Source organism: Triturus cristatus, chromosome 9 (genome assembly GCF_964204655.1).
Source record: "Triturus cristatus chromosome 9, aTriCri1.1, whole genome shotgun sequence".
In the NCBI taxonomy this organism is placed as follows: domain Eukaryota; kingdom Metazoa; phylum Chordata; class Amphibia; order Caudata; family Salamandridae; genus Triturus; species Triturus cristatus.
Window position 1 is genome coordinate 229,190,118 of NC_140592.1, and position 18,225 is coordinate 229,208,342.

The 18,225-nt window shown below is 39.6% G+C and overlaps 1 protein-coding gene across 1 annotated transcript in view; it reads right to left on the reverse strand.

Annotated features, from left to right (window-relative positions):
- Positions 1-12,260: 12,260 nt before the first annotated feature.
- Positions 12,261-18,225, reverse strand: part of LMOD3 (leiomodin 3) — a 54,411-nt gene continuing 48,446 nt past the window's right edge. Inside the window, exon 3 of the mRNA XM_085624788.1 lies at positions 12,261-14,687. Within this exon, the coding sequence (XP_085480914.1) occupies positions 14,661-14,687 (27 nt within the window). The 3' untranslated portion in view covers positions 12,261-14,660. The remainder of the gene's footprint in view (positions 14,688-18,225) is intronic.

Here is an 18,225-nt window from a genome sequence, read left to right on the forward strand (position 1 = left end):
GTATGACCAACCTCTATTTGTATTATCTTGCAACTCTGCTTCTGGTGGTCCATGATTGGTTCTCGGGTGGGTGGGACGATCCGGCTTATAGGCTTGAGGTACAGCGCGTGGGGTTCTCCTCCATTCAAAGCATGCTCTACGGGGCGGTGATCCCCCTATCGCTCCCGGACGTTACGCGGGCCCCCTTCTTGGCATGGCGTGCTGCTCTACGGCATACCCGATGGACAAGGACACTGACCCTGGTCACACCACTTTGGCATGGGACTTGGCTGCGGGGGGTGGCGGGGTTGGAGGGGTTTCGAGCACGGGACCTTCTGGGGATCTCTCGCTTAGGTGACCTGTGGCGGGGGGCCGCATGGGCTCCTTTCAGGAGCTTCAGGGCCGATTTTCGTTGCACCCTTCGCAATTCTATAAATAACTCCAGCTGCGCCACGCGGTCCAAACCCACATCCCTCTGGATTCGCGGATTCCTGACCACAGCCCGCCTGAGGCCCAGGTGATGCTGGGGTGCCTTGGGAGGGGGGGAATTTCCCGTATCTATCGTTCCCTGGTTAACAACACCCCGGTAGACTGGGAAGGGCTGAAGCAGCGATGGGAGACCTGGGTGGGTCCATTGGATGAAGCTGATTGGAGAGACGCCCTTATGGCCCCCAGGACGGTTACCACTTCGGCTAGATTGAGGCTCATCCAGTTTTATTATCTGCATGCCGCATATCTGACCCCGGAGCGCCTCTACCGTGCTGGTCTTTCCCCGGAGGCTTCATGCGCCCGCTGTGGGGTAGGCCCGGCGGACTTCTTCCACATGGTTTGGAATTGCCCGCGTTTGGGGAGCTACTGCGGGGAGATTGAGCTTGAACTGACGGAGGTCCTGGGGTGGGAGGTCCCCCATGACCCCAAAATGGCTTTGTTGGGGCTAACGGATGGTTTGGACGGATCCCGCAACGAAAAATATTTTCTAACTACTGCTCTGGTAGTAGCTAAAAGAGATATTGGTGCCGCCTGGAAGCAGGTCGATCCACCCAATTGTGCTAAATGGAGGAGGGGCGTGGACTGGTGTGCCACACAAGAACGGACAGTATATGTTGCATGGGGATGCCCCAAAAAGTTTCGTAGAGTATGGGGGAAATGGTTAGGGGGCGTATTCTAGGGGGGGGAGCACGGGGGAGGGAGGCGGGAGGCCAAGGGAGGGGAGGGAGGATTTCGTTACTGCCTGATATTGAGCCCATGATATGTCATTTTGATGCCAGTTTTATTGTTATGTTGTATGTATCTTTTATGTTTGTTCTTTTACAAGAAAATAAAAATTTGATTATAAAAAAAAAAAAATTAGGACACACTGTGTCTAAAACCTACAAACTATTGATTCCAAAACCACGTAAATCATACTTGAGTAATGAGACAAAAATGGAATCTGAATCTAACACTAGAAATATTCCCTTTGACTGGCGTAAGATACATAAAACTCCCTTTTCAAATAAAATCCCTCCCGTATTATCCCAAACAAAACTTATGCTAATAAATAGAACATATTGGACGCCTGAAAGGATCTTCAAACCTAACCTCAGTCAGAGTCGTACATGCTGGAACTGCAAAGCACATATCAGTGACCTAGCTCACATGTTCTTCCATTGCCCCATCTTACAAACATACTGGGATAAAATATACAAGTGTATAAACAAAACATTCAACATTGACCCCCCCCAGGGGATTCTCCTACATCCTTCTGGGATTTTTAGACCCAACACTGTCGTCTGAGACCGACCGCTATCTGTTGGACCTAATGCTCACACTTGCCTGCAAAATAGTTCTCAATAACTGGAAGAACTCCAAAGAAGACTCCTTCAGAAAATGTCAAGAATGGTTGTCCTTTCTCAGAGGGGCGGATAATATCTCTCTACACTCTTCGCCCTGGCGTCCTTCACATAGGAAGCTATGGAAGTCCCTTGATTCCTTTTCATTCAAGTTCAATCCTCCTTGAACCAAATGACTCCACGTGAAACCAATTCATATATTTTATTGTACCTCCTTATGACATCGATTGCACAAACACCTGATATAGGACATTCTCCCTATGGATCGCTATCACGATCGTGAACCCTCTCACCTGCCCCCCACATGGGGATTGTTTCACATAAGAGAAACTTCACACTAACATCACTATGTCTTTATCATGAAAGTGGCAATTGCGGTGTGGGAGGATACGTGAGAGTTACTTGTTAATGATGTTTTGACATTAAGACTGTACATAGGATATGTGACTATGATTACTATATTACGGTAATGGACGTTCTAAAGTAATATCCTTATAGTGCATCTTATACAAACTTTTATGTCTTCGATTATATGCTTACCATGTGACCGTACGAACAATCCACATAAAAATTTAAAAAACAAAGATCATCCTTGATTAACCTAATCGCAATTCGAACTGCCACTTAATTTGTAGCCTCTTTGCAATTCCTTCGTCTTTTGTATTTCTTTTTTTCTATTATAATTGTTATTACCATTTACAATCACATTCGTAGCTGTATTTCAACTCATGCCAATTTGTAATTTTCTTTATTTGCATCTATGTTCTTGTTTGTTTTTTCTTGAAATTCCAATAAAAATTATCTGAAATAAAAAAAGAAATAGCACACAGATATACTATATGGCCTGCTACACTGCCAAGTGGAAGAGATTTGTCCATTAGTGCATTTCTAAGCACATAGACCCGTAGCTCAAGAAATAGTCTACCTCCTTCACCTAAAGAAATCATGTTTTGCTTCCATACGCCTTCACTTAGCTGCTATCGCAGCTTACATGCAGCATGCAAAACGGGGAATACTTTATTCAGAATCCCCCACATCAAAGCTTTCAGGAGGGACTCAAACAGATTATTCCACTCAGGGTACCCTTGGCCCCTGTCTGGAACCTTAACTTTGTCCTAACCAGACTCATGGGCCTTCCTTTTAAACCTTTACAATTATACTCACTACAATTCCTTTACTGGAAAGTTGTTTTCCTTGTCACTATCACATCTTCAAGGCATATTAGCGAACTGCAGGGTCTCACCCTAGAAGAGCCTTTCGTTCAGGCTCATTGCAACAACATTGTCCTGAGAACCAACCCCAAATTCCTTCCTAATTGGCATCCTCCTTCCTCCTCAATCAAACTATTGAGCTCCCAGTCTTCTTCCCTCAGCCAGATTCTGTGGCAGAGAGGGCTCTCCACACCCGTGATGTCAAGTGTGCCCTGAAATATTACATCAATATGACCAAGCCCTTCCACAAAACTCTACAACTTACTGTTGCTTTCACCAAGCCACACAAAGGTCATGCTCTTTTAAAGATGGGCATAGTTAGATGGATTGTCAAACGTATCCAAAACTGGCTATATTAAGGCTAGAAGGAATCTTCCTACCCTGCCCATACCTCATTCCAGAAGCAAACAAAGAGCCACTATTGCTTCCCTTGGAAACATACTCATAGATGACATACGTAAAGCAGCAACGAGGTCTGCTCCACACACACACACTCACCAAACACTGCTGTATGGATGTTCTAGCATGCCAACAAGCCCAAGCTATTCACAGAACTCTATTTCAGTCCTTTGCAACATCCTCCAGCTATCCACTGCTTAGGGGAGTACTGCTTTGCAGTCCACGGAAAGGAGCTGTTCCTCCCTAATTTTGGCTAAGGCTGATTTGCTGCCTCTTGGGGAACCAAATCCAGATGATCATCATGGTAGAGATGGTTTAGTTCCACGTGCTCTTGAATCTGCCTTGCTACCTGTGTTTCCAAGATCTTGATGGGGAATGGGACAGTGGAGATGTGCTGTACTGATTTTATGGCCTGCCGATGATTGTTTCAGATATGGAGATATGATAGGATGCTTCAGAGGGCCAGGCATGATATAACATCGAAGGGTGGTATTTATCACATTTGTGGTGTTCAGTGCATTAGAAGGGGGAGTTATTTAAAGCATGAAACTAAAAATAAATATAGAAGCGAAATGGGCCCTTCCATTTTAGTGAGGAGACTTAGTATCTGAAAGACGTGAATACAGATTGTAGTAGATGTGGTCAAGTCGGTATGTAGGAAGATTGTTCTGAAGTGTTGGAGGCAAAGTCACAGATCTTGGCAATCAAGCAGATCTTCGTGTTGTTGTTAAGATGTGTATGGGTTAATTTGCAAAACATCAGAATCTTGTGTATAGTAAAGAAAGTTCTTCCACTTGATTGTATTCCTTGTAAATTCTTTCTGCAAGGTTGGCCTTTTTGGCTTTATTGATTACTTTGTCTTTGGCACTCCTGTGTATCTTACAGCAAAGTTTGTCCTCTTCAATTTTTGACTTATGCAAGTGGCATTCTAGATTATTATAAGCATGTTTCCATTCTGTTAGTTTTCCGTTGAGCCCCCTAGTGGTTATTTAATAAACTGCTTGGTTTTAATGCTTGACAGGAGATAGGATATGAATACTCAGTGAAGAATACTATGGTAGAGAATGTTGCCTAGTTTTTACAGCACTATCCTTCGACTTAAAGACCTCTGTGGTAATGTTTTTCAAGTGCCTCTATGGACTAGCGCATGTCATTATTTTGAGTAATACATATGTTTAGTAGGTTGGACAAGTTGATGCACACAAAGAAGTGCTCAAGGTTCCAAGATTGTGCATGAAGATGAGATTGAGCTATGTTTGGTCCACATCTGTACTGTATGAGTGACTTGGTCCTTGCTCAGATGGTTGCATGGCCCACCTATATGAAGGGGCATTCCTTGGATCATGTGTTTAGCACAATCAGTCATGTTAACGTTTTATAATTATATCCCTTAGATTGGACTGATAACATATGTATTATCGTTAACATACAAGTTGGGGATAGACTGCCCAGTTGTAGTCTGATATTGTCCTTCTTCAGAACGTGACTGGTTAAACTGGATACCAAGAGGTTGGAGCTCGTTCTATCTGATTCTTGAACATAATCTGACTTCTCCAATTCTAATCTGAGAAATAATTTTTCGTGTTGATGCCCCTTATGTTCAAAAGACGTAGGAAAGAAAGAAGGGCGTTTCTATACCATACATGTGAACTGTGAAATAATGTACCAGACCATCAACATTTAAATGCCCATCTGAAATCCTTCGGAAGAACCTAAAAACAAACTTGTTTAAATGCTTAGAATTTATTCCATTCTACTTTGTGAATTAGGTTCTGCCTATGAGATTTGAACACTAGAAATAAATATTCTACTCAGTTCAGCAATATCAGATAACAAAGCATTTAATCAGGATCCTGCCCATACGACACAGGATCAAGGTTAGGAGAAGGAAGCTAGCATTGATACATACCAAAACCTTGTCCCTGTGAAATAGATGACAATGAAAGAATGTCGCTGTAGGCACAACTATGACCTTAAAGTCTACCAAGTAGTAAAGCACTTTAGAAACAATTATAAATAATTCACTAAAGAGGGATTGCTACTGACATTACTGGTTCATGTATTCTATCAGTGTTGGTCCATAACTATATTTCCTTCCATAGCTTCTCTCTCTCATTTTGTGCATAGGCTCTGTGAGAATATGCCAGCTGTTTTTATTCTTTTGTCCTGTGTAGCTTTGTTTAAAGATTTGAATGTGATCTGTTGTGTATAATGTACCTCAAGGGTATCTGGAGAATGACAGCCCAATGTTTTATGGGATGTTTCTGAGTGTGGTTTGATGCCCTTCAAATAGTATTGCGGTTTTGAACTGTGAGGAAATTAAGACAATATTGCAGTTTGTCTGTTTGACATGTGACGATCATCATTTACTCATTTGGTTTTATATCTGAGACCATTCCTTGACTTATGGTCATTGTGCTTTGCTGTATCTCGTGTATGTCTACTAATTGAATATAAGAAGCCCTTTGCAATGGGAGCAGGAAAGGAAAACATGCTTAGTGTACGATTTCAATACAGGCGTTGTTTCCATTGTTTATTGATGCGTCTCATGTGTCTCTGCACCAGAGTGATTTTGTTCTTTACTCACCTGCAGTAATTAGCCTCAGAAGGGGGCACATTTATGCACCAAAGGTGGTTGATGCCTGGGGCATAGACCCGTTTGTGTTGTTCCTTAATGGATAGTTGCCTTCACCTAGAATAGATGCTGTTTATATTTTGGAGATCAAACAATTTTTTGGTGTTGAGTCCCACTTTTTGTTTTTACAAACCCCCGTTCGGGGTATTATGTCTTTCCTTGAGTGGACCTTTATGTTTGGATGACCTATTCTGAATTACACAAGAATTAAGCACTGTGCTAGTAACAGTATTATTATGCATCCACATTAGTACTATACTAGACCTAAACAAAACCAGGAATTATATTTTAATAGATTCAATGTAAAAAGTGTTTTAATACCTTTTTTTCTAAGGTTGTTAGCTCTATGGGACAGAAGCCATTTTGTTTCAAATGGCTATATTGCTAGGAAAATATCTTGGTGTGTTTGTTGTATTGTTTTGTGGTATAGAATGGTGAAAACCCAATAACTGCTTGTTGTGTAAATGTACCATGGTTGCAAATGACCCACACTCTAAGTCTCCAATTCAGTAGTTCTACTGAAAAACTATTACACATTCATCTGTATTGTAATTATGATATCCAGTGCTTGCTAAGGGACATTTTTTTATTTTTATAACCATACATAAATCCAGAAGGCATTTTACTAAATTATTTAAAACAAAAAAGAAAAAACATCTTATTTATGAAAAGAAACCTGTCCGTGGTGGTTGCTGTAGAATACTTCTAAGTTCTTCGCTTTATCGCCAAGTTCATGCTCTAAGTTCTTACAGTTTACTGTGAGCCACCACAGTGTCTTCCAGTCTTCAAGTTATGCTTGCTGGGAGAATTTACTTCAAACATAAGCATACATTTCCTAAATCTTTCTAAGTAGTTTGCTGTATCAATGACAGAGCGATGACATCCTCTGTCATAATCTGTTTGACTCATCATTACCATCTGTTTCATATTTTTACAGCATTGTTTTCTATCTTACATTACCTGACTAACCAAAGCCAAACATCTTCAAAGCTGAAAATAGAAAGATGGTCCACAGTTAAAATCTGCACATAGCTGTTTACTGGCAATACACTCCAACCCCCAAAGAGTAAGAAATAATCTCCCCATCTCGTTCGACTTCTGTCCTTGCTCCTCTAATTTAGAAAGAACTAAAATCTTTCCTTTTCCAGAAACCTCTCTCACGCAGTACCTATAAGTCAGAACACAATAAACAAAATCTTTACATCCTCAGATGTATCTAACTGTTATTCTGCTGCTTCCCACTTCCTCGGCTGTCCTTGTAATTATTGAAGGCTTGTAGTTCTTATTACTGTAACCCAATGTTCTGTATTCTCTAACCTGTTATATATTCTTTGTAAAGCACTCTTCTCTTCTTAACATGAAAGAAAACATCAACATTCCCACTCACATATAATTCGATCTGTGAGATATTTTAATTCACTGTGATGCACATTTTCTTCAGGAGTAAATTAATCATTTATATTTGCTTTTATATTTCAAGGGGCATAGTGTGTGCTGAGTTAGTACAGTCATTATTGACATTTAAAAGCATGATTTAAACATTTAAATTTAGTAATGTGCTGATGTGATTTTTAGAAGGCAGTCATGACAAATATTTTTGTGTGATTGTGAGAATGTGTGCGATTGCCGAGTTACATATATTTGAACTGTTCGATATGCAATCATTTCTGCAGGCATGAGGCTTCAGTGATTCACTTTAATGAGATGCAAGTACTTTTAACATTGCTTAGGCTTTGAAGGCAGAGCAGACCTAATGCACATTTGTAAAAAATAAAAAAATAAAATGCTCATGGTGTAGAGTGCAGTGGTGGCTGGCATGGATCTGGGGTGGCGGGGCAGGGGGTGTATAAAAAGAAAAAGACACTTACCTCATCACCGCTCTCTCCCATGTCGCCTCTCCTCCGTGTTGGCCGAACAGTAAGCAGCCAGGCTCCCCATAGCCAAATACAACACTGCAATGAAATGTTGTGTTTGGCTCCCCTAAGCCAATCACAATGCTGCAATGCAGTGTTGTGATTGATCTGAGCGCTGTAGTTTTGCACTCAGACGGGGACTGGGAGCCTGGGCATGTTCTCCACCCAGGCTGTAATACAGCCTGGGTGGAGAACATTCTATTTGCGCATGACTGTTTGGCCGGCCCAAGACGGTCGGTAAAAGCGTCATGCGCACTTCAGTGTGCCCACCACTCCTCCCCTACCCTGCTCTGTGTGCCGAGCAGCACCGCCCCACCCGCATGCTGCCGCAGCATGAATACATAAATTGAGAATAACATCAAATTATCATTTTATTTTCCTTTCTTTCACTGCTGCAAAGTGGGCCTTAGTGGAAGAGCTGCCACTGATAGATTGATTGGTCTGGGACACAGTTGTCAGGACAATAACCGACAAGAACATTTGATGTTGAGAGAAAACAAGAGATCGATGCAAGGGTGTGGATTCCAGAGTCTGACACCCAGGACACATTGGGGCTTAGCCACAAACTGCATTCTGTAGTACTTAAAGTAGTACATATCACAAAAATTATGTTCTCAAACTTATGACTGGTGATCTCATCCTCTTATCTTTTATGTGCGGAAATTACAGCACACATTGGTATGTGCTGTAATAGTAAATGTGGGAGGGACATGGAGAAGTCACTGGAAAATAAAAATACTTACTTCTAAAAAGCAGGGGTTTAGAGACATTTAAGGAGGAGCTTAGGACAAGATATGCTAATACAAAACACTAACCCACATTTGAGTAAAACCATTGCTATTCACAAACTACAGCTCTAAAGTTAAAATAGCCCTAAAGGTGTCAAACAATGTGCAAAGGAACTCTAGTCCAGCCTTTGAGTAAGTCAAGCACCACTCATTACCACTTAAAGTTAATGCAACACTCCCCCATAGAAACAAAATGGAGTCAGGCAACTACAATAACAACCATTAGGAACTGTTATATTCATAAATTTATTACATTATTTCGAGATATAAATTTCATACAGATAGACAGATATGAGAACTGTTTATTATTTTAAAAGTTAATAACCTTAATTTAAAAGAACTCAATTACTTTCAATTACACCTTTAAGATTTTATTAAAACTTAAACATTATTAAAATGAATTAAGCATATAATTTTAACAAAATGTACTACATATTAAATAGAAATGTTACTAGGGGTCTGTTTTTAAAAAAAATTATTGTCGAACAATTATTATTTATAAATTAATTTAATATTTTTGAATGACTTTAATACACATTCAATGCCATGAGTTAACATTTTATTTTATTGTTCCTAGCATGAAAATACATATTTAAAATTAATATACATTTATATTCTGCACTAGAATATATTTTTTTAAATAATAAATTTTAAAAGTATCCATTTACCTTCCCATAGGGAGCTCTCCGCCAAGTGGCAAAAATCTATATCTACGATTGTGAAGTTTCTAGTAGTAACTTAACATTCCTAAATTCTGGACTGATTGTTTGGGACAAGGGCCACAAGTTTTCATGTTCATTTTGTCCAGAGAACAAGTATTCACTGCAACACAAACTATTTGTTTGCCAGTTTACAGTACCTCATTTTAGGTCCGTGAAAAAAGATTGCCTACTACTAAGGCAAGATTTAGATCCATATGTATAAGCTGTTGCCTATTCTAGTAGGGTGCGTGCTCCAATTAAATCGGAGGTTTGAGCTCAGTTTGCATTACTGACAGTGGTTTCAGTATAAAAACATGTACACATTTGCAAAATGTAACAATTTGAACTATTTATAATGTCTCCAGAATTCTTCTAGCATAATCAGAGAGGCCATTATCAAAGGTCTGATAAAATGAGAATGCTGCCATTATTTGTCACCTCACTGCATGGCACCGAATGGGACAAGTGGGTTATTTTATGGAAGAAGTAGATTTCTGAAACTTCCTGTCCTTGGCAAGGAGATATTTATAAAATTCCACATCCTTGGATCAATGACAGATGGAAGCTGGTTGGAGACACTTGTCTTTCATAAAAATGTTAACGTTAATTAATATGGAACTTTTTCAGTTTTCATTGTAAAAAAAGGCATTCTCTGTTTACTGTGAAATAGTTGCACTGAAGGTGTACATTATTTCAGTGTATAATCGGTCATTAATAATTGATTTATCATCAGAAGCTGGGCAAGAACCATGAAACCTCAGCTCATGAAAGATGGGAGAGCAAAGTACACATTTCAATTTGTCTTTATTAAAAAAATATTTTTGTGGGAAACTAGCATTTACAAGTTTGCGCAATGAAGCTCAACAATTGCTTTTCTTTAATTATTGATATGTGCACAAAAGCAATTACATTTTACTTAAAAGCAAACACTGAATGGACGTGTTACAAGTGCTATTTATGTATCAATTGAAAGAGCTATTTATAGTTATATCCTAACCGACAGTTAAATAAGAATGTTTCATGTTATAATACAGTAAACAACAGGTAGGCCTGAGAGAGCCTGCACTGTGAAATATACACCATTCTTACTTAAGAGAACTGAAGGCTAAAACTGAACTGCATAGTAATTTGCATGTTATGTTATGCCTATTTGTAATGTGCACTAATCGCCCGTGAAGAAATCCAGGCGCTTGAATGAACTGAACTATTTATTTATGCTTTTTCTAATTAAAGAAAAGAATACAAGTCAATTAGAACAACTACTTTAGATTGAAAGTTGTTTATGCTCATTGAGTAAGGATGATAAACTGAAGTATTCATATAAATGTTAACTATATTATTTTAACTATCAGAGCTTGTTTATTGAAGGTTGGTAGTTATTGCCTATGTAGGTATTTACACACATCTTGCATAAATATCTATATTTGTTTATGACGAGGTGGAGTTACACATCAGATTTGTTTCGTAATATAACACTATTTTGTTATAGTACATATATATTTTTTGTAGATAGAAACTTAACTTCAGCTTAGTTCTTCCTACATGGAAAGAATTTTGGTCAACTTATCCTCAAAGTAGCTGACAAAGTGAGACCGCCCCAATTTGTTACTAGCCATGGTTCCAAGTGCATGTTAAAGGGGAAAGCCATAGGTACATTGACAAAGTAGAGATACCTGAAGAGACCATACTGACCACACACCTGTACCAGAGTGAAAGGCAGGCTGCAACCGAATGCGGTTTTACAGGGGTATAATGACACAGTGTACATTACTAGTCTGGTGATGTGCTGGCCTATGGTGCGATACTGTTCTCCTTAGTTGGTCTGTTTCTCAGTCAGACATTACTACTGCCTTGTAAGAATTGTAGCTGTGGTTCTCTGGTGATTTGGGTGAACGTCTTCAATCTCTTGATGATATGAGCCTTGGTGTGTATAATGATCTTCAGTGGTACCAGAGTCTATGGCTCCTGATCATGGTACTGTCTTCATAGTGGTGGAAGTGGACCAAGGGTAGTGCTGTTGCTATGAAGTCATCTTCCGGTAGGAAGGGTTTCACTGTTTCAGGAGACTAAGCTGGCACCATGTAGCCTTGGGTTTCTTGGCAATTTCTTTTTTTAAATAAAGGTGCATGTCAAGGGTAGATCCAAGTGCTTTTATGTTGGCTTACATTTAGAGGATAGTTGTAATGTTGCATAAAGAAAAGCAGTTTTTCAGTTTGCAGCACAGAACATCCATGATGGTTAGCAACAGTATAAAAATGGTGTGAACTCTGCTCCTCTAAATGTGACAAAATATGTCAAAACATAGTTTCCATGTCCAATACCCCATTTAATTTTACATTTATGGTAATGCCCCCATTACCAGTTCTGGTTACACAACTACCAGAATTGTGATATTACCACAATCAAAACAACATACCCCAATTTACCATTTTATTCTTGCCCGGAAATCCATTTAAATCACCCTAAAGTTTGAACCTGTTTGTATCCTATAGAATGGTAAAATCCCCACACCTCACTTTGTATTATTATTCACACCAATGGCAAAAAGGCATACATTTGGCTAGTAAACTCTTTCTTACATTACTGTTAAAATATTAATCAAACTGTTTCTCATGGTTCGATATTTTGCCTCAGTATCTGCTTCTGAAACAAAAATAATATTTGGACGTATACATAGGTTAAAAGCATCTACTGCAATCATAACTTATCTTTGTAACTCGACAAATGACTGTAACTCATTGTCTGTATCAGTTGGACAGCATACTCAGCACATAACATTATCAATGCCCAAACTTCTTCATGAAAAGTACATTTTCTCATACTTTAATAGTTAAAAGATGAGATCAAAAAAGCAACTGTTTGTACCTTCAACTTCACTGCCTCCTCCCACAGTCCGGGCTGGTTTTCTGAAACCTTGTAGTTTTCATACATTCTCTTAGTATATTTTCTAGATTTCTTCACACTTTCTTTTGTTACTGCGTATCTGGTAAACCAGCTTGTGAGATTCCTTAAAGAGGACCTCCTGATAACAGTCAGTCAGTTAGGGGGCAGTTGACTGTCCTTTTCTCTTTCAGCAGCTCTCCCAATGAAAAGTTCCTTCATGCATCAATTGGGTTGCACGTGAAAACTCAGACGCCAAAAACCTCCTGTGCTAATGTATAGACTCCAAAACATGAAGTGCCTGATTCACAAAGGTATGTTATACTTTTGAGTAAGGTTACATTTTGTAGTAAGTTTACTATTTTTGATATTCACAAACTCGGAGTGAAAACTTACTACAAAAGTGAACTTTGCATGTCTCCACCACCCAGAGTAATGTAATTGGCTCACTCTTATATGGATGGGTGGGTCACGTCCCTCCCTAAACCCCTTCCGGACCCCTCAATAAACCCCTCTTACACCTCCCTAATCCCATCCCCTTCGGTAGTTACTGCCCCTTTTCCCACCCACTCCCCTGTTTCCCCTCCCACATTTACATCTACAAAGTGTACTACAAAGTGCAGTTTGAGAATCAGGTCTAAAGACTAGGAAAATTTGAACCCTACAAAAATGCCTTTATACAAAAACAATTCGACCTGCACGTAAAGCTGTAATCAAGCTTTTGCACCCAAATATGATAAGCCTGTATTAAAATGAGTGGAAGTGAGATTGGCTGTTTTAAGGAATGAAGTTCAGGTTTATCTTTTTATAGGGAGATATTTTAGGTGGGATTTCAGCATTTTTTTATTTGGAATGTATGCTTTATATGTGTGGAACTACACCCTGGGCTCTGATGTCCAGTTCTAGTCCAGAGACCTGTATCAAGATGGATTCGGCAATCCTAGCTGGATAAAGTGAGGTTCACGTCTGAAGAGAGCATGCATGCAAATGTATTGCATTTTATGGATTGCTCCCTCCTAGAAGGAGTCTTTCAGATCGCAGAAAGCAGTGTAAAAAAAAAAATGACTCACAGAAAGACCGATTATAAAGGCCGATTTATGTGACTGTGCTTGCACCTACCAATGGTGGGACAAACGCTTATGAATGTTAAGTCCACGGTGCTGTGAATTTGGGATGGAAGCAATAACTCAGAAAGGAGGTCATTAGTGACAGACAACTTTCAATGCCGAGACGAAAACCAGCATACAACAGTTTCAGCATAAGAATGCTGGGATAAAAACTAAACTCACCAGAAGGTTGCAGACAATTCAGAACTCGACTACCAGAATCATTTTCAACCTCCCACATTCCACACTCCACCTGAAGGAGCACCAATTGCTCCCAATATACAAACAAACACATTTTAGAATCCTCAGGCACACTTTCAAGGCACTTAATAACATGGCCCAGCATACCTCAACAATCTCATCTGCTTCCACATATCTTCCAGACACCTCAGCTCGTCCGTTCTCCTACTTGCACACATCCTGTGCATACAGAAAGCCAGATCTGGTGGTCGAGCCTTCTCCTCCATCACTCCTAAAGTGTAAACAACCAGCCACTACACATAAGAGCCTTCTCCTAACTTCTTGAATTCCGCAACAAGCCAAAGACCTGGCTTTTAGAGTAGTCCCACTATGCTCTAGGTTTGGCGAGACTCACACCTGCTCTGTACCTGGATACCCTCATGGGTGACAGTACATTCTACAAATCCGCATAACATACCAATGGTCAGAACTGGACGGAACAGGTTAGGGTTAAGGATGAATACTCTATAAGAGAAACTACTTTATTTTTAACTAAATCCACCTGGCCAAGTCAACTGAATTACTAAATTGACTGTCTTTCTCCCAAGGCTCCGAGAGCTCCTTAGAACTAGTTGGGGCAACACTATGGTGATGTTAAATGTTACTTAGCAGGAAGCATTGCTGCACAAAGAAGATTCTGTGCTTTGGGAGAAAGGCCAAGATGAGAATAACGCTTTCAGATATATGTATATCATATCGTAGAACTCCGCTCTTCCTTCATTTTTTATTTATCATGTAGATCTGTTATAGAGTTTGATATTAATGAACTGAGGAAACCGGTATTGAGATGTAGCATTCAGAGTCATCAAATTTTACAGTTGATGGCACAGGTCTTCCTTTTCGGTTATGCCAGAGCAGCATTGTTCACTGTGTACGTTTATCAACTTGGTTGCTTGAAGAAGATTGTTAGAGGGCAGTGAAAGCTATATTTGAATGATCTTCAGTAATAGTTGTTTTCCCCAATGAATTGCTAACATTACTCCAGTTCTTTTGGCACGGGCACCTGTGGAGGAAAACAAAAGAAATACATTTACAATTTAGCTAGAATATAGCTTGTTATGCGTAGATTACTTTTCTCCTTGTGTTTATGTTTTTAATTCAATACACGGGGAAAACATTCCATAACACTGGGTACGGTTACTGTTGTGATTAGTGGTCAATAAATACGTCTATTTTTGGTTATTTATGTTATTATGCCCATTAGGAATAGGTATATATATCTCACAAATTTGAACTAAAATGTGAGTAAAACAAATCAAAAAGCCTTCCTCGTAATAAAGTGCATTGCATTAAAACATAACGAGATACATTTGTGTATGGCAATTCCAGGCCACCCTTTTGACTATGTTGAGCTGCTGAAATGAAATGTTGATTGTGTACTGAGTGATACCTTTGCATTTCAAATAGAAAAGAAGTACAAACTTGGTACAGACCATTACCTTCCAGAACCATTCAGATCCATTTTTTGGACGAAGAACATCCCCATGGCTATTTAAATTATTGTTGGAGTCTTGCTACAGACAGCTCTAGCTGTCTGTTGCTGACAGCATTCTAACTAATGCTTCAGCATATAATTAGAGTGGCTCATGAATGGATGGCTCTCTTGTCTATTCCAATACCATGCTACTTATTCGATGGCTTTCCACCCAATTCTGGCGCTTAGTCAACCAGGCCCCCCCCCCCATTTTTAATTGGCTGAGTGAGTTATTCTATCTAATTACAAAGACATTAGGGTACAGTGCCAAGTGGAGTGTCCAAGACTAGTAGTGATAAGTTATTAGATTTACCCTGCACACCTTTTTCAAACTCGCAAGATAAACACCAACTCATCATTTTCGACAGCATGTCGGATGGCTCTTTAACAAGAAGAGCGCACTATATAAAACATCCCTAAAAGTTTATATAGTGCTCTGTTTTTGGTAGAGTCACTCAACTTGCTGTCGAAACTAAGGTGCTGGAGGTTGAAAACGGTGTGCATAGCAAAGCCGATAACCTTGTCCATGGGTGCCCACGGTTTATTGAGGGAGACAAAAAAGGAGGTATTATATTAATTAATATTGATAATTACTAGATCATTGATTAGTCCCATGACAAAGAGGGCAGATGCTAAAGTTTAGTACCTGGTATCTTAAAGACGGAATTGGAGAATAGTTAGATTAGGGCAGCATTAGATCCAATATACAACCACAAAATACAAGCTAACTGCTAAATATAGGAGAAACCTATGGAAAATTGGGGGAATTAGGTGAACCACAGAACTAGGCCGATCTCTGGTGATAACCAGTAACTATTGGATATGATTATTGCATTGGAAGAGATATGACAAACTGCCCAATAAAGATTCTCATGGAACTTGACTTCAAAAAAGAGGATCAAATCCCCTTAAAAGGAAAGATGGACCAGGAAAAAAGGAACCACTTGAGAAGTGTCAAAAGCTGGAGACTGGAGAACAAGGTTATTTTACAGATGGTCCACTAGTGGCCTGTTTAAAGTACCTGCTGATATATATCACAAACTCTATAAGGACCTTCAACTCATAATAGAAATAAAGCCTGTGTGGTAGAGTTCTAGAGGGTAAACAGAGTTGGGCATTCTGTTTCACAAAAACAGTAGCAAGTGAATAAGAAGTTGGATGTGTGTAAGGTAAGACAAGGCACTATAAAGTCAAGTGGATACGCCTGTAAAATAAAGATCCTGAGCAGGATCACACATTTTTGATTGTTGCTATGTCATGTCTTCTGTGGCAGGGCTTGCTCCTAACACCATTTATCACCATATTATGAAAACAGTATTCGGCGGGTGGTTATGTGTGACAAGAATGTTTATGCACGTTTGTTGTGTGCTATTTTGTGGAAGTAGTGATATTTTCTGTCTTTTTTTGTGCTGCTATGTTTTTGTGCTGCCTCAATGCCAGTCATTTTGCTTTGATGTCCTGTGGTTATCAATTTATGTTCTGTGCCCTGTTATGTTTTCATTGTGTTGTTATGTTGCTTTGTTTTTGCTACTGCGTTATATTCAATCGTTTACTTTAGGCATGTCAACAAATGCTGCTATATATCCACCCAAAAGCAGTACATGCCTTGAAATTTCCTGCCTGTGACAAACAACCATTTACCACTGTCTAGTGTTGTCAAAGCAAGCTACTCCTGCTGTTCAATCACTTAAGACACCAGTCTAAACATAGTGCTCAGAGTACTCGCTTCATATGATATGGCCCTCTATATTTGACTCATGTCCTACTAGGATAGGACGGGAGTCGAATATAGAGGGCTAGGTTTAAATGCTGTGAAGTCATAGGAAGCCTTCGTTAACAATGTGGCCTGCTGGTAGGAGATACATAGCTTTGTAACTTGATAATAATAGAACATAGTGCAGTGCTTGGGTGGACACGATTACTTGGACAGAATCAATAGCAAAACCCATAGTGGGGACAAAAAGGTAGATTTAAAGACAAAAACTTTATGGAAGGGATATTTCTTATGGATTCATGTGCTTTACTATCCCAGATGATAAACATCAAGATCCACAACTGTAATTTATCTTCTTCGGCATAGCCCAGTCTTTGGAAAGGTATTTCGATATAATCCAACTATTAGTCTTTATGGGTTTTTGAGTGATCACTTGGTTGTATGTTGTAGTTACAGTACATATCCACATGCACCAGTTTGGGTGGCATATGACTGCACTACAAGGACCACTGATCCTCTCTTTCCATTCAATGCATGTGACCACAAGTCTGCGCAAACATTGCAGTGAGAGAAAGATGGATTTGGTTCCAAATTAAGTGTATATTTAGAAAGATATATCCTCCTGTCAAAAGATTTCAAACTATTGCTTTCTATTAATACTTGCATCAATTTGTCACACAATGGGCTATCATTAATTAATTTTAATATACTTTTATTTACCATTAATCAGGCCAGAGGTCTCAGCCCTACACAACATGACCCGAGTAGCCCTATGTACAATGGAAAAAGAGAATTATACAACACTTAACATCACAAATCTTTGGTTAGGAAGAAAGTGAGTACTGACTAGATTAGAGGGTGGGGGAGAGACCATCACAGGAAGTGGCTGGGAGGTTTATTAATTTGCCACTACATGACACTATATTTGGCACTGCTTGACATTATGCATTGTGTTGGTGGTGTGACTGAACTTCACGGGTGGGTTGAAGATACTAGGGATGAGATTTACTACTTTTTCACACAGCGCAGTGCAGCAGCCGTAAATGCTGTGTGCGTGAAAAGGAGGGAGGAGGAGAGCACCAAAATTACTAAAATAAGGCACTCTCTTCCCCGCTCCCTAGCGCTGGCACTGAAATCAGATGCTGTGTGCCAGAGGGACATCTCAGTGCCAGGATGCAAGGGTGTCTCCGTGAGTCTAGCATAGGTTTTGTACTGGAAGGATAACTTTCCAGTACAAAATATGCAGTTCATCATATGAGAAATGGACGAGAATGATACGTAACCATGACGCCTTAGGCTAAGATATGGCCAATTTTATATAGCCAAGTGAATTATATGTCAATATAATGTAAT